This window comes from Eschrichtius robustus, chromosome 1 (assembly GCF_028021215.1).
Source record: "Eschrichtius robustus isolate mEscRob2 chromosome 1, mEscRob2.pri, whole genome shotgun sequence".
In the NCBI taxonomy this organism is placed as follows: Eukaryota; Metazoa; Chordata; class Mammalia; order Artiodactyla; family Eschrichtiidae; genus Eschrichtius; species Eschrichtius robustus.
Window position 1 is genome coordinate 166,392,534 of NC_090824.1, and position 27,311 is coordinate 166,419,844.

A 27,311-nucleotide genomic window follows, 5' to 3' on the forward strand; every position below is an offset into this window, starting at 1 on the left:
GATAGGTGTAAAAAGTGTCCCCTTGTTTTAATTTGTAATTCCCTAACTATGAGGGTGGTTCTGCATCTTCTCATATCCTTGTTAGCTATGCTAATTTATTTTTCTGCAAAGTGTCTGTTCATATCTGATGGGTTCTTTTTGTCTGTTGGGTTATTTGAAAATGACTTAGTGATTTGTAAGAGCACTTGGTACATAAAGAAAACTTCCTTTTAGTTAAAATATGCTCTAATTTTTCCCTCAGACTATGATCTGACTTTTTATGAGATTCTGATGTGCTTAATTTTTTAGCCATGGTTAACTTATTGGTCCTTTTTTTTTTTTTTAATGGCTCCAAGGTACATCCACATGCATTTCTTCACTTGCCTATCACAGTGGCATGGGGAGACATTCATTATGGTCCCATTTCACCTACAAGCAAACAGGCTAAGTGACTTGCTCAAAAGCACACGGCAAAGTGTGGGTGAAACCAGGTCTAGAACTTGGACTCCCTAATTCCCCATCCGGCTTCTTAACACCTGGCAGCCCATCACATCTTCCAAAAAGGGGTTTCAAGTAGTCATTTTCTTTACACCATTTTTTTTCAAACCTTTAAATGAAATAATAAGCACACACAACAGAAAATACAAACTGATCTCAGTGTTGACCTTTTCAAATATTTAGTCGGTTATAGCACTGAAGAGGAGGATAGGATAGGAGGCTGGAGGGATGTGACCCCCCCCACTCACCCTCCAAGGTAGATGCCACCCAGAGGCACAGAACCCTGCGACCTCTTATCTGGAGCCCAGCTCTCTCCCAGATGCCAGCGTATCCCACTGTCTCCCGGACATCACATAGAGGTCTTTCAGGCACCTCCAACTGAACATGCCCAGAACTGAACGCACCATGTTCCCCCTCCAGCCTGTCTTGTCCCCAGCTCAGCTAAGCCACCCATGGCTCAAGCCAGAAGGTGGGAGTCACGATGATTCCTGCTCCTCCGGCCTCCACCATCTGTCACAGAGATCTCTACGTTCTACCTTCTAAGCACTTTACGAGGGGTCCTCTTCTCTCCACCCCCACCACCCAGCCCCTGCTCCAGACCACCTCCATCTCTCCCACTATCGCTGCAGCTTCCTAACGGGCCTCCCAGTCTCTACGCTCATTCCCTCTTGCACACCTGCAACAGCCGCCCTAAAAAGGTATTTCGGATGGAAATTTCTCCGTCGTCCAGCCTGGCTGAAAGCCTCTGTGCATTCAAGACAGAGCTCCACGCTCCTTATACAAGTCTACGACGTTGTCTACGACGTTGCCCACGACCTGGCCCGGCCCACTTGGCTCTCCACCACTGGCTTTCTCAAGTTCCGGCGTCCCAAGCCCCTCCTTGAGCTGGGACAGGCGAAAAGCAGGTCCTGCAGGACCTACGGGGAGCGCCTTGGACCCCTCGGGGCGAAGGGCGTCCTGCAGTGACCGGCCGGTGGATCTCCGGCCCTGCCAATCTCAGAGCGGGGCGGGGTCTGTCTGACGGTCTAGGCCAATCCTAGAGCGGGGGCGGGGCTGGGGCGGGACTCCGGGCTCCGCTGCTGGCCCGGGCTTTCCGGCTTCCCATACCTAAGTGCCCGGCCGCCACCGCACACCGCACCCCGCACCTGCTCCCCAGCAACCTCGCGCAGCTCTCGGCGCAATGGACCCGGCGCTGGCCGCGCAGATAAGCGAGGCGGTGGCGGAGAAGATGCTCCGGTACCGGCGAGACGAGTCAGGATGGAAGATTTGCCGGGAAGGCGTGAGTGAGGAGCTGGGCAGGAAGGGGTCGAAGGGCCTTTGCTCCGTGGGGCCGGGGTTCCAGAAGCCCCCAGGCTGCCCCTCTCCTGGAGGTTTTCTGCGTTCCATCCTCCGGCCTGTTTTGCACACAATGACACCCCCCCCCCCCCGAGAGATAAGTATCCGCCCCTTTCTTTGAAAGACTTGGCCAAGGTCACCTGGCTGGTAAACGATTAGAATGGAACCGGAAGCACCAGGCTCCAAAGCCTTTACTCCGTTCCTCGGAGCAGGAGCCCCTCTCTGCGTTCCCAGGAGGGTGGCAGAGGGATGGCGCTGCTCACTGGACACTTAGGATTTTTAACAAACAGACCAAAATTGCCCGAGGAGACAAGATGCACGGTGGGTTTTTAAGGTGGTTTGAAAACTCCCCAGCGCTCTTCAAGTCAGCCACATAAGATCCCTTTGTCCATCACATCCTCCTGGGGGCAGCTTTGTCCTGGACCAGTCCCCACTCTGCTACATGTCAGTTGGGTACCTTGGAGATTTGCATCTCTTGGGGCTCTCGACTTTTCTTCTGTAAAACAGGGGATTGGGCCTGGTGATCTCCCAAGGGCCCTTCTAGCTCTAAACTTTTGCGATTCTGTGCCTTTTGACAGAACGGAGTTTCAGTTTCCTGGAGGCCGTCTGTGGAGTTTCCAGGGAACCTGTAAGTGCACCCCTTGTTCAAAGCTTGTCAGAGGTGCCACACCTTTCCTGCTGTTTCTGCGGGTTTGTTTCCTAAGAGACTCCAGTCAACCCTAGCACCTGGAATCAACTTGCCAGTTATCTTCTAGAAAAGTTTCCATGTTTAACTACATCATTTCCTCCAACTATATTCTTATGAAAGCTTGCCGTCTGTCCGTTTCTGCAGGCCTGAGGGGAGGTGGGCTGGTAAATGTCAGCCCCTTCTCTGCAAGGCTGTCTTAACAGTGACAGACAGGACTTCTAGTCCTTATATGTAATCCCAGGATAAACCAGTTTGATGCCTTGGGGTCACATTCCTCTTTGTGCTCCAGGTACCGAGGAGAAGGCATTGTGAATGGGACACCAGAGCAGGTGTGGGACTGTGTGAAGCCACTTGCTGGGACCCTACGAGATAAGTGGGATGAGAATGTGAACAGTTTTGAAATTATTGAAAGCATCACTGATGTAAGTCTTTCCAAGCACTGTTATCGCTAGACAGTAAGCTGACTCTGTTCCCTCTGCGGGGGGCGGTCAGTGACACCTTTAGGCAAGAGGCGTACACTGTGAGCCCCTGATGCCCAGCAAACAGGTTGCCCACTGCTTGACACTCAAACCCAGCCTCAGCCCAGGTACAGGTAGGTAACAGTGAGACCCAGAGAGGTAGAGCTGCCCTAAACAGAGCTGAGAGAACATAGCAGCGGATGATGAAAGCAGGAGTGCAGAGTGAACATGAGCTCTGAGGATGCTGAAGCAGTGCCTGGGTTGGACACATCAGCTCTAGTTTGAAGTCTTGCCCGTTTCTGGGACCATGGTAATGAATTGAGTCCTGGCCAAAGAGTCAGGATTCTCTGCCAGCTGTGACGCTGTGCCAGGTGGCAGATGCCGGATGACAGTTGCTCCACTGGTAAAATGTGTGGTATCTACTCTAGCGCTGCCCAGGAGAACTTTCTGCTATGATGGAAATATTCTACAGCAGCGCTGTTCAATACGGTAGCCACTAGCCCCACGTGGCCACAGAGCATTTGAAAGGTGTCTAGTTTGAAGAAATAAATTGCTAATTTTATTTAATTTTCATGACTCGATGTAAATTTAGATAGCCACATGGAACTAGTGGCTACCGTATTGGGCAACAAAGATCTAGTTTGTCCTGCCCTGGGATCCTCTGTAGTATTAAGTATCCACCTCCTTTTGATTATAGAAGTTAAGGAGAAAAAACCAAACAAAACATAGCCAAAACAAATTAAAAAGTTGCCCTGGGGAAAGTTGCCAGCTTTTTTTTATTTGAATGGTGCCTTGATTTTGACATCTGTGGACATGATACCCTCTTGGGTGTTTCTGTAGATGGTGCTGTGAAACCTCAAGCCATAGTTCTTTACTGGTCAATCCGTAGGACCCAAGTGTTCTTAACCTTGACCAAGAATTCACATTTCAGTTCATTATCACAAATTATGTCAGTGTTTCCTGAAGGGTGGGGCACATAATGTTGGGGCACTAGGTGATACAGTGTAGTAGGTCTTTAACAGTCAAAGCTGAAATTGAATCACACATAGCGAGGTCACCCCATTTCAAATCTTCTTCAATCTCTCTGATAACTTGAAGGGAAAAGTCTGGGATAGGTGCTAATGTGCCTTTGACACCTGTTTAACACTTGAGAATCTCCATTATTACAAACAGACAGCTGGCCTCAGGCTCAGAATTAGAACCCAAAAATCCCTTGTGTGTGTGTATATGTATACATATATATATATATATATATATATATATATATTTGCAGTTGTCTTTTATTTATGCCAAGTGGTACTTTTTTTTCATTTCCAGTAGTTAAATAGCTTCCTTTTTAAAATAAGTATAAGTTGTAAAAAGTGAGCACATTTAGATAAAAATATTAAGTGAATAACAGGATAGATGCTACCAGAGATAGGAAAAAATTGTGAAGATAGTATACAAATAATTATACACAAATGCTTGAAGTTGAGGAAACATGGGTTAATGCCCTTTGAAACATAATGGAAATGTAATAACAGAATGACAGCATGATTTTGACAAATCTCAAATATCCTAATTCTAAGATTGATAGATAGTAGATGGATGGATGGATGGATGAGATACAGAGCCATGCCACAAGTTTGTGGCAGTTATAACACGTGCTGCCGCTTTCAGCATTTCTTACCAATATGTCCTCTTCATCTTGTTCTCCAGACACTCTCCTTCAGGATTGATGCGTTTTGTAGCAATAATCAGGAGTGGAAGCTGTAGAGTTATTTTTTTTTAAATCTCATCACTTCTGCCATTCCTACTACAAACTACTAGAATTCAGAATAGGCAAAATTACCTTGTTTCTAGCAACAAGCTTTGGCCTTTGAAAAGAATATATGCTTTAAGAGAGGGGAAAACATGGAAATTCTAACTCCAGTGTGAAGTGCCTTGGTTAAATATTGAAATCAGCATCCCTCAGTGTCTCTTTGGCCCCCTGGGGGATTTTACACCCTAGGACAGTGTATGATTGGAAGATTCGAGATGGGTGGGGTATGGGGCACCTTTTTCAAGTGGGAAAGGGAAACCTGCGTGAAGGTGCAGGCTGTTCTCAGGCAGGTCATTCTAGGAAGGACACGTGGAAGATGAGCCATCTGGAAACTGATTCCCAGTGCTCCCAGAGCCCACTGGAAAGTTCTCAAGTGCCCCCAGGGATTGCACGCCCACCTGGAAGACTCATACCCAGGGTCAGACTTTTCTCAGCCACACACGGTGCCCCGAGTCTTAATAGCCAAAGGGGCAAGAGACCTTCTCGCCTGCTCCCCAGAGGTCTCCCCAGGATTGTCCCATCCTCAGGCCTGACCTGTACCTTGTGACCTTGAAAGGACCGGGGTCCTGCTGGAAGAGGGGAATCATGGGATAAAGCATGGGGTGGGTTTGAAGGGCCCTTGGCTTGTAAAGTGGGAGAATGGACTTGGTGGGATATTCTGAGATGGAGTGCAGTTCAAGGGGTGCTCGCTCCCAGGGCTGGGGCTGGGAGAAACCAGAAAGCTGCCCAGGACACACATTTAAGGAGGCACTGCTCTCAGGGTTAAGCAAGTACCAGGTCGGCCTTAGGAAGGAATGGCCTCTCTTGCCTCACCCTACTCCTGGCCCTGTTCAAGCCTCATCTCCACCCTGAGCTTTGTGGTGAATTCCTTCATCTCTCCAAGCCTCAGTTTCCTCACCTGTCAAATGGGTTCATGAAACCTATTTCTCAGTTGCAAAGGACCAATGAGAGCTTTGTCCAGCCAGGCTCTGACTACGTGCTCAATTAATGGCAACTCTCATGATCTTTTGAGACATAAGCTCAGAGTGGTCCTGATCAGCCATGGGCAGCCTGTGTCACAACCTTAGATTCTACGAGCTGGGTGTGTTGCCATGACCCTTGGCCCGTCCAGGAAAGTTCATTCTAGACCCTCCAGGTCACAGCGCCACCCTGCTGTCAGTTCTATTCCCATTTTCTAGACCCTGGGGTATTGGGACAGAGTGGATGAGCTCCGAGTCGAGTTGGGGCGGGGAGCAGATGCGCGGCCATCAGACGCAGCTGGATCCCCCTTTGCTCTGACAGACACAGTGCGTCAGCAGAACCACCACCCCCTCGGCCGTCATGAAGCTCATCTCTCCCAGAGACTTTGTGGACCTGGTGCTGGTCAAGACGTATGAGGATGGGACCATCAGTTCCAATGGTGAGAGACGGCAGGGCTGCTGCGAAGCCTTCGTGGGACGCTGGTTTCTGTCTCCTCCACACCCGCCCAGCTCCTCAAGGAAAGCCGACCAGCTGGAAATCCCTGGAGCACTCACAGCCTGGGTCCCTTTTTCTGTGCCAGCCTCCCCTTGTCATGTTTGGGGAGATTCTGTGCCAGGGAGGTCTGAGGTGGGAGAGTCCACACACTAGTAATTTTAGTTATAAATCGCAGATTTCGTCAGCACCCCGTTTTCATCCCTGCTGAGGCGCATAGTTTGTACCCTAGACATGCGGGGTACGGTTTGGCTTCAGGGAACCCCAGGGTGCGGTGATTCCCTGCACCCACGGGGCACCTTCCCGAGAGGGCTGTGGGGCTGTCCGCTCCCCTCCTTCCCGCGAGGAGCAGAGTTCCTGCCTCTGCACTTTCTGTGGTGCCTCCCGCTGAAAGCCACGGCACCTGCCACTCCTCTGAATCTTCCACGTGGGGGTAGGTCGTGTGTCCATCCACACCTCTCGCGGCTGCGATTTGAGAGGGGTCCCTTCGTTCTCCTGCCCCCAAGCCTCATAGTCTGAAATGTTCTTTTCTCTAATATTCCAGCAGGCTTGGGGAAGCTGTGGACATGAGTGTGTGTGCGTGAGCACGAGTGTGTGTGAACGTGTGTGTGAGTGTGAGGGACGGGGGGGGTGGCAGTAGGAAGAGCTCAGGGCCAAGGGGCAGGGTCGTCCTCTGACGCCTGGGCTCCAGGTGACTGGTCTGTACCCACCGTGGGTGCGCGGTAAGGCCCTTCAGCGGCAGTGGCCCAACTGCCCGAAGTTGTAGCTCACTGACCATCTTTCTCTGTCTTCCAGCTACCAGCGTGGAGTATCTGTTATGCCCCCCAAAGCCAGGTTACGTGAGAGGATTTAACCATCCTTGCGGTTGCTTCTGTGGACCTCTGCCAGGGTAAGGATAAGCTCTTGGATTGAATGATGTGCCCAGACCTAACTGTGGCTTAACTGAGGACATTCTACTCAATGGCAACATTAACGATGATTCGCAGTAATAAAAATGCCTCACCACTCTGTAGGCCTTGATGTTACAGAACCCTATACATACACACTGGTGACGTAACACGCCAAAGTTCTAGGCACTTGGGAAAGAATTGTGGGGAGGTGTCATTATTTCTGATGTGGGGATCCCTCCCTCCGGCCCCAGGCAAGCTGGGCAAATGTCACGGTGCCATTTAGCAAATGAGGAAACTGAGGCTCGGGGAAGTTAGGCGGTCTGTGCAGGGTCCCAGGCTGGCTGTGTGGGCCCTGGGCACCCAGTCTTCTCCTCCGTGTTCTGAGTGCTCTCCACCAGCCTGGAGCAGCCAAGAGTTTAGCTGGCCTCACCCCGAATCCCACACGGTGCTCTTCACCCCCCACCGAGGAATGGGGTGGAGATGCTCGGGGCTAAAGGGCGATTCTCAGAGCACACCGTGGGTCAGCCCCAGAACTGAGCTCAGAAGTGGTTCTGGCCCCATTTTCTCGCAGGTCACGGCCAGGTTCTTTTTGTTTTTTTGGGTTTTTGTTTTTGGCCTCACCGAGCAGCGTGCGGGATCTTAGTTCCCTGACCAGGGATCGAACCCACGCCCCTTGCAGTGGAAGCATGGAATCTTAACCACTGGACCACTGGGGCCAGGTTTTTACCAGGAGCTTTCCGTGTAATAATAACCCGAAGGTCACTGGTTTATCCTGGGAACCACTCAAGTTGACAAAGAAAGAAACTGTACCTGAGGGTCTGTCCCTGTCACCCTGCAACCCACAAACAGACACCAGCAGGGGAAAACATCGATGCTGTCACCGCACAATCCCAGGAGAAGGGTTTTGGTGCCATAGCATTGTACCGAAAAGCCACATCCCACACCTCCACGTAACACTTTTGACTAAGCTGGCTTTTCAAACATCTTGTGGCAGACTTCTGTTAAACGTAGCAAAACTTTATGAGTTTGAAAATAATAGCATAGCTGCAATCCAACACAGCTCCCCTCACCATGCGCACGCACACACACACACACACGCACGCACGCACGCACACACACAGGAATTTTCAGAGTAAGAGTCAGAGCACTTTCCCCTTAGGGGCTGAATTCTATGGATATCTTCCTTGGGGAGAACGCACAATATGATGAGTATCATTATGCCTCATTCCAGATAGCAAGACCTGATTGCACAGACTTTGTAGCTGGGTCACTTAGCGCCAGAAAGATCCCACAAAACCCAGCTAGTGTGGAGGTTTTTTTCTTAAGACATTTTAAAAACATTTTTTATTATATATGTTGTTACAAATATTTCTTCCCAATATGTTCCATATATATATATTTCTTGTTGTTTTATCTTTTGGCCGCACCGCACAGCATGCAGGATCTTAGTTCCCCCACCAGGGATGGAACCTGCCTCCACTGCAGTGGAAGCGTGGGGTCTTAACCCCTGGACCACCAGGGAAGTCCCTAGTGTGGAGGTTTTGACTCAGCTCGCTTGAAAGCATTTTATGTGGATCTGAAACCTGTGACAATGATGGTTCCCATCACTCTATGAATATAAGCCTGTTCTAGGTGCTATGGATTCAAGAAATGATACTAATAGTGACAGGAACAGCAGCAAATGTTTATACATCACTCCTGTGTGTCAGGCACTCTTCTATTCTTTATATTTTATAATTTAACTCATTTTTATTCTTATAACAATTCTAAGGTACTGTTATTACCTTCATTTTTTATATGAGGACTCTGGGCACAGAGAGGTTATCTAACTTACTCAAGATCACACATCCAGGAGCTGGTCAAGCTATAGCATCTGACTCCCAAATCTATGCTCTTAATCTAGATATTGACCCCTCAAAACAGATAAGCCTTCTTGGAACTTAGATTCTAGTGGGAGCAGGGTAGGCAGACAAAACACAAGCACCATAATTATATCAGAGGTACATGCTTGTAATGATCAGATTTTAAATGATTTGGAGAAAACTGAAACCAGATAAAGGTGCCGGGGAGGGGTGGGGGAGCTAGACATCTGGGGGGTCACCAAAGGCCCCCCTGATAGGACGTTTGACCAAAGTACAGCACAGGGAGCCTTGGGGATGGAAGGGGGCTGGGGGGAGTGTGTGCCTGGCAGAGGGATAAGCAGGTCCATAGTCCCTGAGGTGGGGGCAGGCAAGGGGCATTTACAGAATGGCACGGAGGCCATTGTGCCAGATGGCAGTGAGCAGGGGGAAAGGCAAGGAGATCCGGTCACCGAGGTAGCAGGGCCCACACCCTGGAGTCGTGGACGCTGTCCTCGGAATCGAATGGGGAGCTGGTGGGGAGTCTGGAGCAGGATGTGCTCTGAGCTGGGTGTCCAGTGCTGTGATGCCTCTGGAGTGGGCGAGGTTGTGAGCCAGGGCAAGGGCACTAATTAGAGGTGAGGGATGGTGGTGCCTGAGTCGAGTGGCTGCAGCGGACAGGGCAGAGCTGTCGGGCTCTGCTTGTTCTCCAGGCGGGGGGGCTGGCGTTTGTAGCAGGGGCAGCATAATCACATCGTGAATGCAGCCCTGCTCTGTGCCCAGCGAGTCTGCTGAGCGCTCTGCACGTGTTATCTCACGAATCCTTACAACAAGGACCAGTGGCGGACGCCGTTATCTAGCCCAGCCTTCTCCATGGGGAGACCAGGTGATTCCAACATCGCTCTGAGCCCCCCTTTGCCCGCTCTGTTAATGACGTCCAAGCGAGAAGCGCTCTTCACCGTGACCACTCTGTAAGGTACCGAGTTTACCTCTTCCACCCGGCCTGTTGCGTGTTTACCTCCTACCAAGCCCCGTCCTCACCCGGAGGAAAGCATGGTCCCTGAGCAGACTTTCTCCCTCACCTGTTCAGGCCAAAGAGGACAGCACTGAGAAGTATGGGGGCTTGAGTGAGCCCAGGGCAGGAGGAGCAGGGAGAAGAGAGAAGGTCCCAGCACAGGTGGAGGGGCTGGGGGTTGGTGAGCAAGGAACAGAGTCCGATGATGCTGAGGCTTTGGGATGGAAGGCAGTCTGTGCCCCCCGAACCCCGAGTTCAGGCTCTGTGCAGAGAAGGCATGAGCAGAGTAGAGAAGCCTGCCCAGCCAGCGCCGTCCTGCACTGTCGTTCATCTGCTGGCCCCCGGCCCTGTCTGTGCATCTGGGAGGGAGGGCGAGGTTCTAAAGGGTCTCCACTTCTCAGCCCTTGACCTCCAGGATGTCAGGAAACACTTGATGGGCAGGTGCAATGCTCCGTGGGGTTCCTGATGAGACTCTGAGGCTGCTGACAGCTCCACTCAAATGAAACGCCAAATGGTCCCCGCAAAGCCCGTGCCTTTGTGGTCCTGGCAATTGGGAAGTTTGTGACACTGAAGACCCCTTGTCCCTACCAAGTTGGGTCCTGTCTCCTCCCGTGTGTGCCCCTCACTGAATCTGACTCTCGCTGGTGGGCTTCACTGCCCTTGTGCCCCTGAGCAGGAGGCCACTACGTCTGCAGCCCAGGGAGGTCCGCTGAGTTGCTAGGTTGGTGACCGGACGCTGCCTCTCGACTTCAGCACAGGTCTGTGCCATGTTCCATGTTGTGGCCTCCCTCGGGGCTTCTGCCACCCCCAGCCGAAACCCCTTCACATGTGCGCAACTTATGTGTCAGGTCTCTAAGTCAGCCATTCTCACATTTTTGGTCTGAGGCTCCATTACACTCTTAAATATTATTCAGGGCATCAAAGGGCTTTTGTTCATGTGGATTATATCCATCAGTATTTACTATATTTGAAATTAAGACTGGGACATTTAAAAAACATTTATTTTAAAATAATGATAATACGTGTATTATATGTTCACATAAATATTTTTGTGAAAAGTAACCATATTTTTCAAAAGAGGAAAAATAGTGAAGAGTGGCCCTGTTTGACATTTTAGGAAATGTCTTTAATGTCAGGTTTAACAGAAGCTCATATCTGCTTCTGCATTCAGTCTGTTGTGATATCACACCTCATGTAGCCTCTGGAAACCTCCCCCGGAAGCTGTTGACAGCTCCATTCAAATAAAATGCTCAGTGGTCTCCACGAAGCCCATGCCTTCGTGGTCCTGGCCAAGGGAAAACTTGTGAGAATGAAGTACACGCTGAGAGAATGGGAGTGGAAAAGGCAAAATCACATCTTAGTGCTGTGATGAAAATAGCTCTCACCTTGCAGACCCCTTGAAAGGGTGTCAGGAACCCCCAGGAGCTGCCAGGCCATTTGGAGAACCGCTGCCCTAAATGGACAGAGGGCAGCGTCATGTCTGTTCCTCCCAGGACCCGGTACAGGAGTGAGTTCTCTGAAAGCCTTTGCCGAGTGAATCGGGCACAGGGAATGAATGACCTTCCTGGGCTGGAAGTGGGGGGTCATCCTCGCTCAACGGCCTGGTGGGGCCATGGAAGCATCCACGAGAGGACCCGCTTCCATCCTGAAAAGAAGCAGGTCCAGAGGGACGCCCTGGGCAGTGAACCCAGCGAAATCCCTGGGTCTGGACCGTTTCCCTGGGCGGGCTCTCTGCTCCAGACACATAACAGCCCTGGCCTTGCTTTCACAGGGAGCCCGACAAGACCAGCCTGGTCACGTTCTTCCAGACCGACCTCAGCGGTTACCTTCCGCAGGGCGTGGTGGACTCCTTCTTTCCCCGCAGCATGGCCGGGTTTTACGCCAACCTCCAGAAAGCAGTGAAGAAATTCTACGGCTGACATCCTGGCTGGTGGGCCAAGAACTGCCATGACTCGTGCGGAGATGCCATTGTTGGGACGCAGCTGGAGAGCCTGGGAGAACACGGGCTCCTTTGGAACCCACCAATGGCCAGTTCATCTCCAGGGACATCAGCCAGAGGCAGCCCCCACCCCTCCTGCTCCTCCTTCCACTTGGGCGGGGCTGCCGTTAGCCAAGCACCCCTCTTCCAGCAGGGTGCCCCCCAAGCCCCCCCCGGCCACCGGACAGGGACTCTGCCTGGGCACCGTGCAATGCTCTCGGGTCCAAAGCCTTTCTGTGCCGATCTCTCTCAGAGACCATGTTTCCCCGTTTGTCGAGAAGAATCACCATCAATCCCGAAAACCTGGCTCAGCCCCTTGGTGGCATTCGAGCTCTCAGTCCTGTGCCACAGATCCCGGATGTGTGTTTCTGATACCGTGCCAGACTTTCCCCCTTAAAAGACGTCAGCTTGGCAAAATGATGCTTAAAAAATGAGATAAGCATTCAGGAAAAAACACTTCCAGTACTCCTTTTGTTGTCTCTTCTATTCAAATCATTTTTCTCTCTTTTTCCCCTGCATGAGTTAAATTTCAGGCGCCCCAGTGAAACCTGGCAGTTTGAATCTGCCCAGGCAGCGCTCTGGAATTGATTCTGGGCTCAGGACACCTACAAGGGGAACTTGGGGGAGAGCCTCCTCTCCCCTGGGCGTTTGCCTGTTCTTGTGTTCTGTTATAGAAGATGGAGCAGGAGTCCTCTGGCCTCCAGGACCTGGTGAGCCCGTACTGCTGTCAGCGGGAAGGACGGACGAGCAGACGCCCCACCCCCAGCAGTGCTGGCTAAAATCCCCCCCAGGCTCTGCTGCAAGATGAAACGACCCTGAACGGGCTATGCCCAGCCCAGTGCATCATCGGAACCAGGGAGCACGGCCTTGCCACATGGAAGGGGCTTCGGTGGGCACACGACTCCCTCTCCTCCTCTCCGGTCAGGGCCACACAGTCCTGTGTGGAATTCTCCAACATTCCCTCACAAGCTCCTCCATGGGCCCACCACCTTGCTGGTGAGGGAGGCCCCATGTGTGTTTGACCAGAGTGCACTCGTATTGCAGTTTCTCAGGTTACTAGCACCCTGCAGAAAATTATCAGAGTCCTCAGCCTTTGCGCCTCCAGATGGAAAACATTCCCCTTGTATCAGAGTATCTTGCTTCCCCACCTTTGAGTCCTGGGGTGCCTGTCTTCTGAATGTGCCGAGGTCTGAGCAAGCTTTAAAATGTGAAAGCTCAGTGTCGGGGTTAGAAAGCCTTGCTGGGCTCTAATGCAGCTGCAGATCCCACAATCATGCCATGAAGATCATCCAGCTAACTCCCTCTTCTCATCAAGAAATCTTCACAGGACTCTTATATGTACTTAGATTTCATTCATTCATTCGCCAAGTACTTAATGGGTCCTTACTTTGTGCCAGAAGTCGTTCTGTATCAACTTATCACAATTTGATCTCCCAAACCCAGCCGATTCTGGGCATGCCATCCCAGGAGCCCCAGGAAGGTGGTGGTCTTACCAAGATGGAGCCACCTGTGCTGCCCCATCTGGCCGGGAGGGGAGGTCAGCCTCCCAAGAACATGTCTCACTGGGCCCACTGCATGGACCGCGCCTGCACTGCTCCTACGTGCATCTGCTGGCAGTGGGTTAAACTGGTTTGAGCACTGGACCAAGAGTCAGAAAATGTGCAAGTGGTCCCATCCCTGCCAGTTAGAAATGATGCTCTCGGACAGTCACTTAACACTCCTGTGCTTTGGCTTCCTGTCTTTAAAGAAAATCTGGGGGCATGAATACCAATCCTGGGGTAGCCTGCTTAAGAGTCCATGCAAATGAGATGATGATGGTGAATCAGTGAGGTGCTGTACAAAGCCAGGAACGAGGGCTGCCTGGGAGAGACTCTTGGATGGACTCATTTCCCTGGGGAGTTAAAGTAGATCCAGGACTGTTGTTTGTGTGTTTGCGGTGTTGGGGATGACTGGAATCATTGTTTGCAAAGGCACTGTTTTCTCTGCCTGTTGTCAGATCTGAAGAAGGTGACCAAGGCGCACTAAACCTCACCTGTAAACTGCAGCATCATGACGCTCAAATGGATGAGCTTATGTTTTAAGACCTTCTTGCTGATTCTTTTTTTTTTTTAATAAATTTATTTATGTATTTTCTGGCTGTGTTGGGTCTTCGTTGCTGCGCGCAGGCTTTCTCTAGTTGCAGCGAGCGTTGCAGTGTGCGGGCTTCTCATTGCGGTGGCTTCTCGTTGCGGAGTACGGGCTCTAGGCGTGCGGGCTTCAGTAGTTGTGGCGCACGGGCTGTAGAGCGCAGCCTTCAGTAGTTGTGGCGCACGGGCTTAGTTGCTCCGCGGCGTGTGGGATCTTCCCGGACCAGAGCTCAAACCCGTGTCCTCTGCATTGGCAGGCGGATTCTTAAACCACTGCGCCACCAGGGAAGTCCCTTTCTTGCTGATTCTTGATTTGAAACTGGAAAGCTGGCAGTGGCAGCGTCCTCAGTGGTTCTATTTGAGCTGGGGGAGAAGGGGGTCTTCAGAGACAGAAGGGGTTCCTGGGAGGGCCTGGGCGCGCCCTGGCTGCATGTGAGTCCTCATACAACCCCACTCACTCACTTGATTCATCTGAGCTCCCAAGGAGGCTTTCTCCGTGTCCCAGGCCCATGGCTGGCACTGTGCTCATCCGTGTCACCACCTCCCAGTCCTGATGGAAAGACTCTTTCTCCTTCCCCAGGCTGGTCCGCATTCATCACCTGGCTGGTCCGCATTCATCTCCTGGCTGGTCCACCTTCATCACCTGGTTGGTCCACCTTCATCACCTGGCTGGGCCACCTTCATCACCTGGCTGCTTGATAAGACTCAAAACAGTAACCCAATTATAGGAAACATCACTGTGTGCAGACGTGAGATTGCGGGGGCGAGGGGTGTGCCCGCTGAATCCCATGGCCTGGGTGCCCGGCCCTGGACAGGCACACAGTAAGATCCGGTATGGTGGGTGTTGAATGGGGTCATACCTTTCATTGCCAGACCATGTTCAAATTCAGCCTTTCTCTTAAATCTAAGGAGCTGACACAAATGGTTATCTGCAAGTTCTTGTCTGCTCTAGAGCTTGACACAGATGACTCTGAGCACATTATTTCTCAGGAAGAATAGGGCACTGAGCTGGCACCCACTGTGGTGAAGTCACTAAAGGGGCTTGCATGAAGATTATGATTCCCCAGGAGAGTTTCCTAAGAGTTCACGGCCAGGAAACAGATTCTTAGCTTCCTATGGACCCTGGAGAAGCTATTGGATGACATTAAGATGGCCCCTCTGATACTGGCCTGGGAGTAAGTACTTTTTGTGTCGTGTCTGTGGTCCTTGCCGGGTCCTCCCTCATGCCCTTATTCACGGGAGCAGGGGCAGGAGCAGGGCTGACACACTGTCCAGGCCTCGTCAGGGGCTGCTGGGTATTGCTAATGCATTTCTTTGTCCCAAGCTTGACAATCAGGCATTAAGCGATGACCAAACTTAAAAGCACCTTGGCCTGTTAGTCTCTCCCAGACCACAGAAGAAAGGACTCACTCTCCGTATCATTTACCAGCTGGACAAGTTGCCTCTTATCTCTGGGTCTCAGTACCCTCATCTACACAGTGGGACAATACCACGCTCTGTAGACACTGCTGTGATTACTAAAGACAGTGTCCACTTAACCCAGCACGGTGCTTGGCTTGTGGGAGTTAAATGGCAGCCATTGTGTTGTACTCTCTCAGACTCACGCTAGTCCATTCTGCTGGCACAGCTGAGCACACGTGGAGCTTCCATTGTTTGCTTACTCGCTCTGCCACCGGGTACCACCCTGGCTAGGAGCACTTCTCCAACCCAACCAAATCCAGTTTTGCAAATGTTTTGTGTGCTAGATTGTATTTTCCAAAAACAGCCCCAGCCATCTTTCCCTTCCCCTTAAACCGGGGCAGGTTTGTGCCAGCTCTGACTGACAGAGCATAGGAGAAGTGACGCTATTTGATGTCAGAAGCAAGGTCTTCAAAAGGCTGCAGCTCCTACGTGGCTCTCACACTCTCTGGGGGACACCCAGCTACCATGTTGTGAGGACGCCCAGGCCACAGGGAGAGGCCTCCTGCAACGTGTAGGCCTGCAGCTCCAGCTGAGTTCCCAGCCAGCAGCCAACATCAGCGGCCCGATGTGTGAGTGAGTGAGTGACCCTTCGGGGGGTTCCAGCCTCCGGCCTTTGAGTTGGGCCAGCTGATGGCAAGTGGAGCAGGATGAACTGTCTCCCTCCAAATCTGCCACCATTGCAGAGTCATGAGAAAAACAAAGGGTGCTGTTTGGGGTGGATCAAGACACAGTGATAGTCCTTAGAAAATCTGCAGAGCAAAACATGGATTTCATATCCAACTGTCATATATCCATTTTATTTACAGCACCACAATATTATCAGTAAGCTCTCTCTAGACATAGTCTGTAGTTTGTATCAGCCACCCCAGTGTGACTCTGCCCTAACTTTCTGGGACAACCCACTTGCTGGGTGATGTTCCAGAAGGTCCGTCCAGACATGGGCAAGCAGCCACCAGGAAGCACGCCTGTGCTTTCCCCCATCGGGGTGGGGTTAGCAGTGACCCTGAGAATTAGCGGTTATGGGGAGCTGCATGCAGTTGGCTCTGGTGTCAGCTCTGGCGCTGGGCCTAGGGGTCTCCAGCAGCTGTGGTCCCCTTGGACCGGGGGCTCTTCCTCCTGAGGATGATAGTGACAGGTCCATCAGGCAGCCCCTTGATGATGTTCCAGGCTTCAAACCGTGTAAGGCCCTGCACGGCAGTGCTGGCCAAGTGTAAGATTTCATCTCCTGGCTGGACCGTCTCACTTTGTTCTGAGGCCGCCCCTGGGATGAGAGAGAAGAGGATGGGTCTCACAAGTGACAGTGGAACAAGCAGTTACTTTCTACCCTTGGTCTCTGAGGAGCCGGGACAGCTCAGAAGGGAACTGGCGCCCATCCCTCCAGAACTCGGTGGTCATTCTGAAATGAGACATCTCCTAAAACGGTGACTTCAAGGCTGGCACACCAGGCTCCAGCTCTCCGTGGCCCTTGGGAGAGGTGAGGCCCATGCTGCCCCCAGAGAAGGGAGATTTCGGGCAGCTCCAAGCCAGAGCCTGGCTGGGTAGACTTCCCCGGGGAACTGGGTCCTCCTCTAAGCCTCCTTGGATAGCACCCCAATACCCCTCCCCCGCACATGTGGTCTCTGTACTCCTAATGGGATGGCCGGGCATTGGGTGGTGTGGGAATGGAGCTGGTGGGACGTTCACGGAACAATCTTCACAGTACTTTTGGCTCTGAATGGCCTGGAGAAGACCCCTGGGTCCACATAAAGAGGACATAATCACATACGGCTCCCACTCTTTCAGAGTGACGTAGGGAAAGAGTGCTCTTTTACTGCTGATGTTGAAAGAAAATTTCCCATCTGTTTGACACAATGATATCTGCAAATATTTAATAAGAGTAAAAGATAATAGTAATGATGATCATAATAAAAAAATAGCTAGGGACTTCCCTGGCGGTCCAGTGGTTAGGGCTCCATGCTTCCATTGCGGGGAGCGTGGGTTTGATCCCTGGTCGGGGAACTAAGATCCCGCATGCTGAGAAATAAATAACTAACTAAATAAAATGGGACAAGTATCTAAACAGACATTTCTCAAAAAAAAAAAAAATTAGCTAAAATATATTGGGCAATTATATATAACAGGCATTGTGTTAACACTTGGCATTTATGGCAACAGTCCTATGAGGTATGTATGCTCTGTTAGTATTCCCTTTTCATGTGGGAGGAAAGCAAGGACTCAAGTAGCTCACACAAGCTCCAAAGCTGCTGAGTGCTGCAGCTGTAGAATCCACCTCCCTTGGTCCCTTACATCCCCATGTAAGCAAATGGGACCAAGATGGTGAAGGGACTTGCCCAGGGTCATGCTGCCATTAGTGGCAGAACTAACACTGGAATCCAGGTCTCTCGACTTTGAGCCCTATGCTCATTCCAAGTTGACCTTCAAAGTTAAAAAAATCTTTCGCAGAATTGGAGTCAACATGGATTTCTGGGGAAGCTCCACGTGAGCCTTGGTCCGCCCCCTGGCTTTCAGCAGCTGTAACAGATTTCCCGCTAATAAAACCAGTCCGCAGTGAGGGCTCCTGGGGGACAGGGAGCAGAACTGAGAGGGCCTCTGGGTCCCAGTACCAAGAGCCCTCAGACGCACACCCACACCTCTTCTTATAGATAAGGAGCCTCAGGCCCACAAGGCAACAGTCACTCAGCAAGTTAGAAGCAGAGCTAGACCAGAGCCCAGGCCGCGTGACCCCCTGTCCACAGCTCCTTGCTCTGTGACTCAGGGGGTCCAGCATGAGAGGCAGTGAAGAATCGGGGTGATTGCATGTGACAGCTGCAGGCCATTCATGGTTTTCACAGGAAAACCCAAGTGACCCCCCCCACCAGAGGCTGGCTTGCTTCCCAATCCATGATGAACAAAATCTCAAAATTCTGAATAAAGGTAGGAGCTGACAGGTCCAGGATTAAGGTGACGTGAGTAAGGCTGAGTTGTGCACCTGGAAAGTCGGACTCTCTCTTTGTTTTACAACCTGATATTTTGTTCATTGTGGACTTTTTGAATTAATTTCGAGTTTTAAAAAGATTGCACTGAAACAGTACGTATCTTGATTACTGAATATTTCGGTGCCGCCTTCAATTTTGCACCCGCCTTCAATTTTGCAAGTGCCTCACTTGCCTCACCCTAGCCCTGGCCCTGCCAAGCTGAACCAAGCCCAGGGCTGGGTTACGTACAAGGACCCAGTAAAATAGGGGGATTAAGGGGATGTCTGAGCCAAGGAGAACAGGGAGAAAAAGCAAAGTGGAGTCCTTAACAGGCTTGCCTGCGCCCAAAAGGGCCTGGGGTTGCGGGAAACCGACATGGCCTAGAAGGTGCTCAGAAGCCTTTGGGGGGCCTGGCCGGACACCCGCAATTGGAGCGAAGGCTGAGAGGCAGACGCACACCGCACCTTTGAAGATCCTGTTAACTGTCAGAGGCTTGTCCCCTTGCAAGGAGCCCTTCCCTCCTTCCAGACTGAAGCCCAGGCCTGCAGAGGTCTTCTCCAGGGTCACTGTGCAGACTGTGGCCTCTGCTGCTGAGAAAACACAGGGGGACTGTTAGGGATGCTTTCAAGTGAGCCTGGCTGATGCTCCCGGCAAGCTTGTGCATGTGTACGGATAAACCCAGCCATGCGTGCCGGGCGGCATACAAGGCAGGCCATGTGTTCTGGGGGCCACAGACGACTGCGCAGCCCTGCCGGCATGGGCCTCACCTGTCCAAGAGTGATGTGGCCCACGGGGCTTCCACCATGTGGGGAGAACTTACAGGAATCTATGGAAACGTCACTGGCCACAGAGGCTGAGGCTGCAGAATCTGTGGAAGAGTTGAGGTCGGGCGTGGTCTCCGGGGTTGGCTTCCTTGTGACAATCACAGCTTGCTTGGGGTCCCGAGCTTGGCGAAGGATGGCCAGAGCATCATTGTGTGTGGCCCCTTTGAGAGACTTGCCGTTGATGGAGAGAACCTCGTTGCCCTTCTGAATAGTCCCTTCCTGGGAGGCCAACCCGTTGGGGAACACCCTGTGAACCTGAGCAAACCAACGGAAGTCAGGAGCCAGGAATCACCATGTCGGATCTGGATTCTTGCTGCAGGAGGACCTGAATCAGTTAGTCAAACCCAGCAGATCCTTAGGCCAAAGAAAATAAGATGAAATGTGTCCTAGATTAGGGCTGCTAGCCAGCATTCCCTCCTCCACCCAGACCAGAGATCATTAGCAAAAATGGCCAGATTGGCCCTCAGAATCCTTCCCAACACAATGTCCGAGACTATATCACTACAATCTTAGTTAACATTCAGTTAAAATCTTTTGCCTTATGTGCTCTACATCAGCATTTCCCAGGGTAATTTTCTTCAAGCACTGACTCTGTGCCATATTAATAGGTATTGTGTAAGAAAAGTTTCTGAAGTCTAAGAAAATTAAGAACATTGGATAAAACACAAGCTCTGAAAATGCCTACAGTTTAAAAAAAATACTAGAGACTCTACAGTGCTATTTGGCATGATAATTCTCTAAGAACAGGCCGTATAATACAGTGATCCCCAAAAGTTTCAGCAAAGCATCCTTTTTTTCCATAGAGAAATTCTCAGGCCCCATCTTCTGCAGAATGCAGAATTCCTATCCTAGGAAGTCTAGACATTTTTAAAACTCCTACCCTAGACATTCTGATCCTTTAACTCTAGTTAAAAGGGACCATCGCCCACCCCCATTCCCTTTCTGAAAAATATGTGGGATTAAAAAAATCTAATGTCTTTGCCTCAGCCTTTTTAATGACGTAAATTCTAATGTGCTTAATTAAGAGGATTGAATGACAGCATGGATGGGCAATCACTAAACTGTGCTACGTGTTGTTTTGCTGTTATCATCTGAACAAGGTTCTTTGTTTCTCTAAACTGTTTCAGTGTTAGAAAGTCTGTTGTGGGGTCAGATGTGGTCAAAATCCCTTGGTTGTAAGACCCAAGTAGGAAGCAGAGTCTCTGCTCTGCATCTCAGTCTGTCCTCTATAAATGAAGTGGACACGCCACCAATCCCCCATCCTGAGGTGTGGGGAAGATGACTTGAACATGCCAGTGAGAGCCCAGCTTGCTCTTGGTCGTGGACGGTGCTCAATGTTAGTTCCCTTTTAATGAATCTGGAAAGGAAGGGAAGCGCTCAAACACGGAAGGAGAAAGGGGAAGTCTGGTGCATATGATCAGCTGGTGTGTATTGCTCCTGGGTTTTGAGGCAGTGTCTCAGGGGTGGCGAGCAAATGGGGTGCAGACAAGTCCCGACTCAAGGAAAGACCCACAGATCCAACGTACTCTTCCCACAGGCAAGCTCTCTTTTCTTCTCTTCAAATAGAAAGCAAACTGCACCATCAGGAACGTCTTTATGATGCTCTGCTACGTGCTTAGTGTCAGAAACAGGTCCTCATTGGTTCCATGTGCTTTTATGCGGTAGAGAGCTTGCTTACAAAGAAGGAAGTTGCTGCTCACACACAACTTGACTCTGAAGTGACCAATAGGAATGGGCCAAGTTAACACTGCCAAGGGGTGTGGTGTGTTTAACGCTGGCTGCTCCTGTGAGCTGGAGGGTTTGTTTTCAGCTGAGCAAGGGAGTTCAGATGAGTGCACATGAAGGATATACTGAGACAACACAGCCCTGGGGGTGACACCAGTGCACTCCGCTTTGGAGGGATGCAGCAGCCATGTCGCAGCTGGGTCCGTGAAGATGGGATGACCAGAAACCATCTGGGTCAGGTGCAGGTAGCCTAAATAGTGGGCAGAGGGCAGCAGCCAATGCTGATCAGACTGTGTGGACCAAGAAAACAGGGTCCACAGGGAAAGATGCAGGTGATCCAGGACCGCTGCCCTCCCCAGTCTTACCCCGGGCTCTAGTTGGTCCTGAGAGAACAAGGGGCTCGACCGTGAGATCTGAAGCCTCATGTGCATCCTGGGTTGCGCTGTGCAGTTCCAGATCTTTCCCGCTGGGCCCCATTGCCCTCAATCAACCATCAGATCTGCTTCGCAATCGTCCATGTTAACATCCCCAATCTCCCAGTGGGCAAGCCCAGGAAAACAGCCTCCTGTACAGGACCTGCCTTCCCAAGGGCTCTTTCTGTCCAGGTGAGGCCTCTTTCCATCTAGGTATGCTATGCTACATATCACAGCCAGGTCTTCAATCCTGGCTGTAAAGCTTCTTGAAAAGGATCTCGAGCTCCTGCCCTAACCTGACACCCAGTGGCCTGGGGTCATGCATTCCTCTGATCTCTCCTAGTAAGTGCGCCCCCCTCCCAGGGCCATCACCTCTGGCTCTGACGCGCCCCCATGGCTGGGCCACTCACCGTGATCACCTTGTTTTCTAGATCTGCTCCTCCTGCCAAGCTGAACCCAAGGCCAGCCCCTTCCTCCTTGTGCAAGATGGTAACATGGATGTTGTCTAATTGCTGCAGAACGAAATATATATATTAAAAAGCATTTTATTGCAACAGCGTGAGCAGTTTAACAAGTGTTCCAACATCAGGCTGATTCGTTCTCAAACCCCAGCTTGGCCACGCTCCCAGGTATGTCAGACCCATTTCATCATTTGTAAAGAGAAGACTATATTTTCTGGAGTCATGGGAAGCTCAGAAGAAAAAAAAAAGTGCATAAGGCAACCAATAGAGTTCTTTTCCTCTCCTATTCATGCAATCCACATCCACATTTGTATGGAGACAGGGCTGGGTGCTACTAAGTCAGCTGGAAATCCCCGCGTGTGAGATAACACGGCTCTGGCACTTGGGTGTGGGACAAGATGAGGTCAGCCTGTAGGACTCTGGGTCAGCAGAGCTGTGGGTAACACTGTTTTGCAGAAGTTGGCTGCTCCATCTTTACACCTGCTGCTCTGTGTGGCACAGCAGCTGCATGAAGGAGCCCAGCTGACTCCTTGCCCTAGAACACGCATGCGTGCACACACACACACAGACACACACACACACACAGACACACACAGACACAGACACACAGACACACATACAGACACACACACAGACACACATACAGACACACACACAGAGACACACAGACACACACACACGCACACGCACACACAGACACACACACACACACACGAGCCCACCCAGGCACACACAGTACTTCCCGACCTGCACCTGGGCTCAGCTGGAGCCAGAACAATCGCTCTGCAGTGTCTAAAGTCAGAGACCCTCATTCCGGTCTTGATGGTGGAGGGGTATCAAACGCAAATGCATACAGAACCCAGGCAGATCACTTAAAAGAGCAAAATGGGCAGATGTGAGCGACAGGAACTGCAGAGAACTGAGAGCACATCTGCTTAAGAGGACCCACGGCTACATAGGAATGCAGACCCAGTGCTACAAGATCATTCGTTCCTTTTATAAAAAGAGAGCAGCCAGAAATCCAGGTTTTGATTCAGGTTTGATAATATTTAGAATATAATACTTTTTTAAAAAGCACCATGCAGACCACATAAAATATACCTGCAGGCTCTCGGGCCACCAGTTTGTGCCTTAGCGCAAGGGAATAACCTTATGTCAAAGAATTCGCTTGCTCTGGCACCACCAGAGCATCTGCTGCGCAGCTGGCTCTATGATCATTTGACCTGGAGTCCCCAAGACCCAGGAAAGATGAAGGGATGAATGGACCTCACTGTCCTGCCTCTATGCCAGCACTGGCCCAAATCTCCCAAATTTTACCCAAGTGTCAGCTTACTTGCCCTATAAGAGCCCTTTGTCAAATTGGAAAGCAAATACTGTCCTAGGAACACCCCAGGCAGGACCGCTCTTTGTATTTTACGCAACAATTTTGCCTCTGTTATTTCATTTGAATTAGGCCCTGGGGATGATGGTCCCAGTGCACATGTGATGAGTGAGAGCCCCAGAGGATGAATCCCGGCCCGGGGCATCTTGTCAGACTCACCCATACCCTGGATGTAGGGAACACCAGCTATGGTGCCTCCTTATCCTCTCATCCCAGTCTGGATGATTCCAGCATAAAAAGCCTGCATGGACTAGGGAAGCCCGGGCGGATGCAAGGCCCGTGAGCCCGTGCTCATCTGAGCTGAATGGGCCTCAGCTCTGCCTGACCACTTCCTCTCCACACACCTTTGGGTCGTGCTCAGAAGGCATAGGGGAAGTGGGACTTTCAGAATGACTTGACTGAAGTGTGGGAACCCTTACGAGCCCTGGGATCAGTCACTTCTCGGTGTGCAGGGCAAGTCTTCAGGCAAGAGATCAGAACTTGCAATGGATGGCTCACTACCACGCAGCATCTCCCTGGAGACGCACACTGGGCAGGCAGCCCGTGGGACGTGGAAAGAGCACGGAACGTGGAGATAGAAAACCTAGGCTCTGCGACCTTGAAGCTCGCCTTTCTCATTTATTAAAGGGTCAAAAAGATACAATAAGTCTATGATTGAAAGCACTTCATGAGCTACAAAGCTCCCTACACCGGAAGGCCTTACTGTGGCCCAGTGATACAGCGCCCCTCTGCCCCGGGCAGGATACAACCCGAGTCTGGTGTCAGCCCCTGGGAACTGCCTTCTCGACCTCAAGGAGCCCAGGGCAATGTGCGCTGCTTCCCTTCCGGCCCACTTGAGGTGACCACGCTGCTTATAGCAAGGCCTTCATCTCTTCAAGTGATTATAAAAGAAACCTACCTTTAATGTTGCTTCATCCAGAACCTTCACTTCCTCTATGAGCTTCTTTAATTCCTCGGAGCTCAGCAGGGAGATAACTGATTGACCAGACTGAGGAGCGCAGTGGTCTGAGTCGTCGGCTTCCGTGGGCTCACCGAGACCCTCTGTGTATTCTCTCAGCTCTGAAAGGCTTTCATAGGGAGGACCCGCACACGGTATGAATCGTGATATTAATAAGAGCTAACATCCTTAGCATAATTACTCTATTCCAAGACGGTGCTAATGTTCATTCTATTATTTGGTGCAACAAATCCACAAATAGATACCAGCATCCCTCCACTACAGAGATGAGGAAATTGGGGCTTAGGGAGGGGGAATAACTTGTCTATGGTCACGTGGTTATGAGAGGCCGCGATCTGGGACTCGAAATCACAGATCATGGTGTGTCTGACTCCAAAGTCTGTGTTCAAAACCTCAATACGTCACCCCAGAGTATAACTGATGCTTTGGACAAATCTGCACCTAGATGGCCATCAAGACTGATGTCCTTTCACACACACACGCACCTTGGCCTCCTTCACAGATGTTGTCAGCAGCTGCCTATCCTACCTTAGCACCTAATCACTACAAATGGTGCCCACTTAGCTAGCAGCTGGCCTTCCTTTTTCTTTTGAACTCATTTTGGTACCTGTAGCTATTTTTTCCAATGACACTTCATATTTTGCATGAAACTGTGGTTTGGGTGATAGGGATCATTCCTTCCTCTGATTGACAGATCTTTACTGCTAAAAGGTGGAGGGGGTCTCACAGCAGTAAATTCTAACGGTGAGCCTTGCAGTTCCGGAAGAAGAACAGACTCTCAGCCAGAAAGAGCAAGCTCCTGGGAAGCCTAAATATTAAAGGCTACGATTCTACCACTGACCAACTCTAATGCTTGAGTTGGTCTGGCTCTTCAGGCCCCTGACCCGGGTGTGTCTTGGTGCAGGGGTCCCCAACCCCCGGGCCGCACAGCAGGAGGTGAGCAGCAGACGAGCAAGCGAAGCTTCATCTGCCGCCCCCCATTGCTCCCCATCGCTGGCATTACCGCCTGAACCTCCCCCTCCCCCCGGGTCCGTGGAAAAATTGTCTTGCACGGAACCGGTCGCTGGTGCCAAAATGGTTGGGGACCGCTGTTTTGGAGGATCGCTCCTGTTCCCTCACGGTAGCTGGCACCTGATAGAACATCACAGTAGCTGGAACCTGATGGAACATCTGGGTCAGTGAGTCTCAAACATTTCTCAGCAATATAAGAACAATACATAATACTGATCAATGCACAGTTGTTCTGATTCAAGAGGGAAGACTGAACCCCAGCCCTGCAGCAGGAGCTCTGGGGCATTGCTGGGAGCCCCCCACACCCCCGGTTCTGTGGAGCAGGTCTTGCCCAGCTCCTAATTTCAAGTGAAGAGGAAACCGAGGGGGAGTGTGGAAGGAACCAGCTCGTGGTCAGGGCGTCAGTGTGGGAGATGGGTCTGGGCCTCAGATGTCCAAACTCCCACTCCAGGGGGCTGAATCCTTGTGCAGAGTACAGGTGGATTTCTTTGGAGAGAGGGAGGTAGCAAGAACCCCCAAGGGATCATCTCCTGGCCTCGTTCTGGTCTTCCTGGGCAATGGCCGGATATGTCCAAGGTGCATTAGTTCCAAATATGCACGTGTAATTCACCAGGGGGCCAGTTCTGTCCCCCACCTCCCACCCCTCCCAAGGCCGGGTGTTGTGAAAACTCCTTAATACAGAAGGCAGAGGTGTGACACACACACACACACACATGCGCGCATAAAAGAACAGGTGGAACAATCCTTTAGCAAACCTGAGCGATTTTTTACAAGACATAGAGGATTATAAGAGGAAGAAAGACAAGAAAGGTCAACACTGGGCAGAGACACTCACTTGAGCGAGAAGCCCGTGTCCGAGGCAGGAGCTTCAGCAGAACTATTTGCGGCAGGATCTTCACTGGACGCCGTGGGGGGCAACGCCCCTTCCTTGGGGCTGCAGGAGGTCTGGCCACAGGAGACGGAAGACGGGAGGCACAGCAGGGACTTCATGACAGCCGATGACACCTGGCTGCTGATGGAGTAGAGTTTACTGGTCTTTTCATCCAGTGGCTTCATCTCACAGGACTGGGTCCTGCTCAGGGGAAAGCTCCGTGCCCGCTGGCTTGGCATCTTGACCCCTGGGCCTCGAGATCCCTCCATCTGCGTCGCCAGCAGCCTTGAGAGAGGGTCGGGGTCCGAGGAGAGGGTTTTCTGACCTGGCTGCTGTCCTGGGGGAGGGGACGCCGGCACACCGGGGTCGCTGGCCTCCAGGGCTGCGAGGGAGGCTGGGGGCAGCTGCTCTGGCTCTGGCCGCTGCTGCTTCACGGTGGGGGCAGCCCCTCGCCCTGAGACACCAGGAGCCCGAGCAGCCTGTCCTCCCTCTTGCTTCCCAGGAGGTTTTGCTGCCTCCCCGGAGGAGCTGGAGGGCTGGAGGCTCAGTCTCTGGGCTCCTTTGTCAGGCCGGTGAGAGGAACCAAAGGTTTCAAAGGAGCTGATCCTTTGCTTGATGGAAGAGGAGGCCCGTAGGGGTGGCCCGGGGCGCTCCCTGGAGGTGGGTGTCGGCTGGCTGGGGGAGGCTGTCTCTGGGGGCTGCCCTGGGGCACGATTCCTCAAATCTTTCAAGCTTTGGCGAAACCAGGCGGGCTTGGGGGCCACTGGAGGACCCTTCTTCACGGTGCTGCCGTCTGCCGACTTGTAAACTGTGGGACCGCCACTGGTGGTGTCCAGCTTGGGCACAGTCCCATCTGGGTGGCCCTGAATCCCATCTTCCTCACCCAGCGTGACGACGGGCTGCAGTGGCGTGTGGCTATGATTCTCACTCATGACGGGGCTAAAAAGATTTTTGATGCAGTCAGAAATTCTAACCCAAGGGTCTTCGGCGGTGATATCAAGGGTATAGTCCATCCGAGCCTGCCTCTTAAGCAGTGGGTGTTTTATCGGAGACGTTGGCGTCACTGGGGAGCAGAAAGAAGGCCAACGCTGTGCGTTACACCTGATCGTGCGTTTTCTTCCTAAGTTCTAGTTTCAAAGATGAATAGCAAGGATTCTAGAGGAGACGATAAGCAGAAGTGGTGGATCCCTTGCT

At 51.5% G+C, this 27,311-nt stretch overlaps 2 protein-coding genes across 6 annotated transcripts in view; one reads left to right on the plus strand and one right to left on the minus strand.

Annotated features, from left to right (window-relative positions):
• Positions 1–1,598: 1,598 nt before the first annotated feature.
• Positions 1,599–14,020, plus strand: STARD5 (StAR related lipid transfer domain containing 5). 2 transcript variants are annotated; one of them, XM_068558914.1, is made up of 6 exons: positions 1,599–1,756; positions 2,391–2,440; positions 2,790–2,922; positions 6,041–6,158; positions 7,007–7,100; positions 11,726–14,020. In XM_068558914.1, the coding sequence occupies exons 1-6, from the start codon at positions 1,658–1,660 to the stop codon at positions 11,871–11,873; spliced, it is 642 nt and encodes a 213-aa protein (XP_068415015.1). In that variant the 5' UTR covers positions 1,599–1,657; the 3' UTR covers positions 11,874–14,020. The 2 variants fall into 2 exon arrangements, with proteins under 2 accessions (XP_068415015.1, XP_068415025.1); XM_068558924.1 differs by having other exon boundaries at positions 2,790–2,829.
• A 2,291-nt stretch (positions 14,021–16,311) lies between these two features.
• The window catches only part of IL16 (interleukin 16), a 104,304-nt gene continuing 93,304 nt past the window's right edge, over positions 16,312–27,311 (minus strand). For 3 of the 4 annotated variants that reach the window (XM_068558875.1, XM_068558893.1, XM_068558902.1), the window contains exons 14-19: positions 26,082–27,180; positions 24,176–24,344; positions 21,846–21,947; positions 19,294–19,552; positions 18,938–19,063; positions 16,312–16,780 (exon numbers count right to left, since the gene is read on the minus strand). In XM_068558875.1, the coding sequence (XP_068414976.1) occupies positions 16,587–16,780; positions 18,938–19,063; positions 19,294–19,552; positions 21,846–21,947; positions 24,176–24,344; positions 26,082–27,180 (1,949 nt within the window). In that variant the 3' untranslated portion in view covers positions 16,312–16,586. The remainder of the gene's footprint in view (positions 16,781–18,937; positions 19,064–19,293; positions 19,553–21,845; positions 21,948–24,175; positions 24,345–26,081; positions 27,181–27,311) is intronic. The other variant, XM_068558885.1, reaches the window with a different exon arrangement.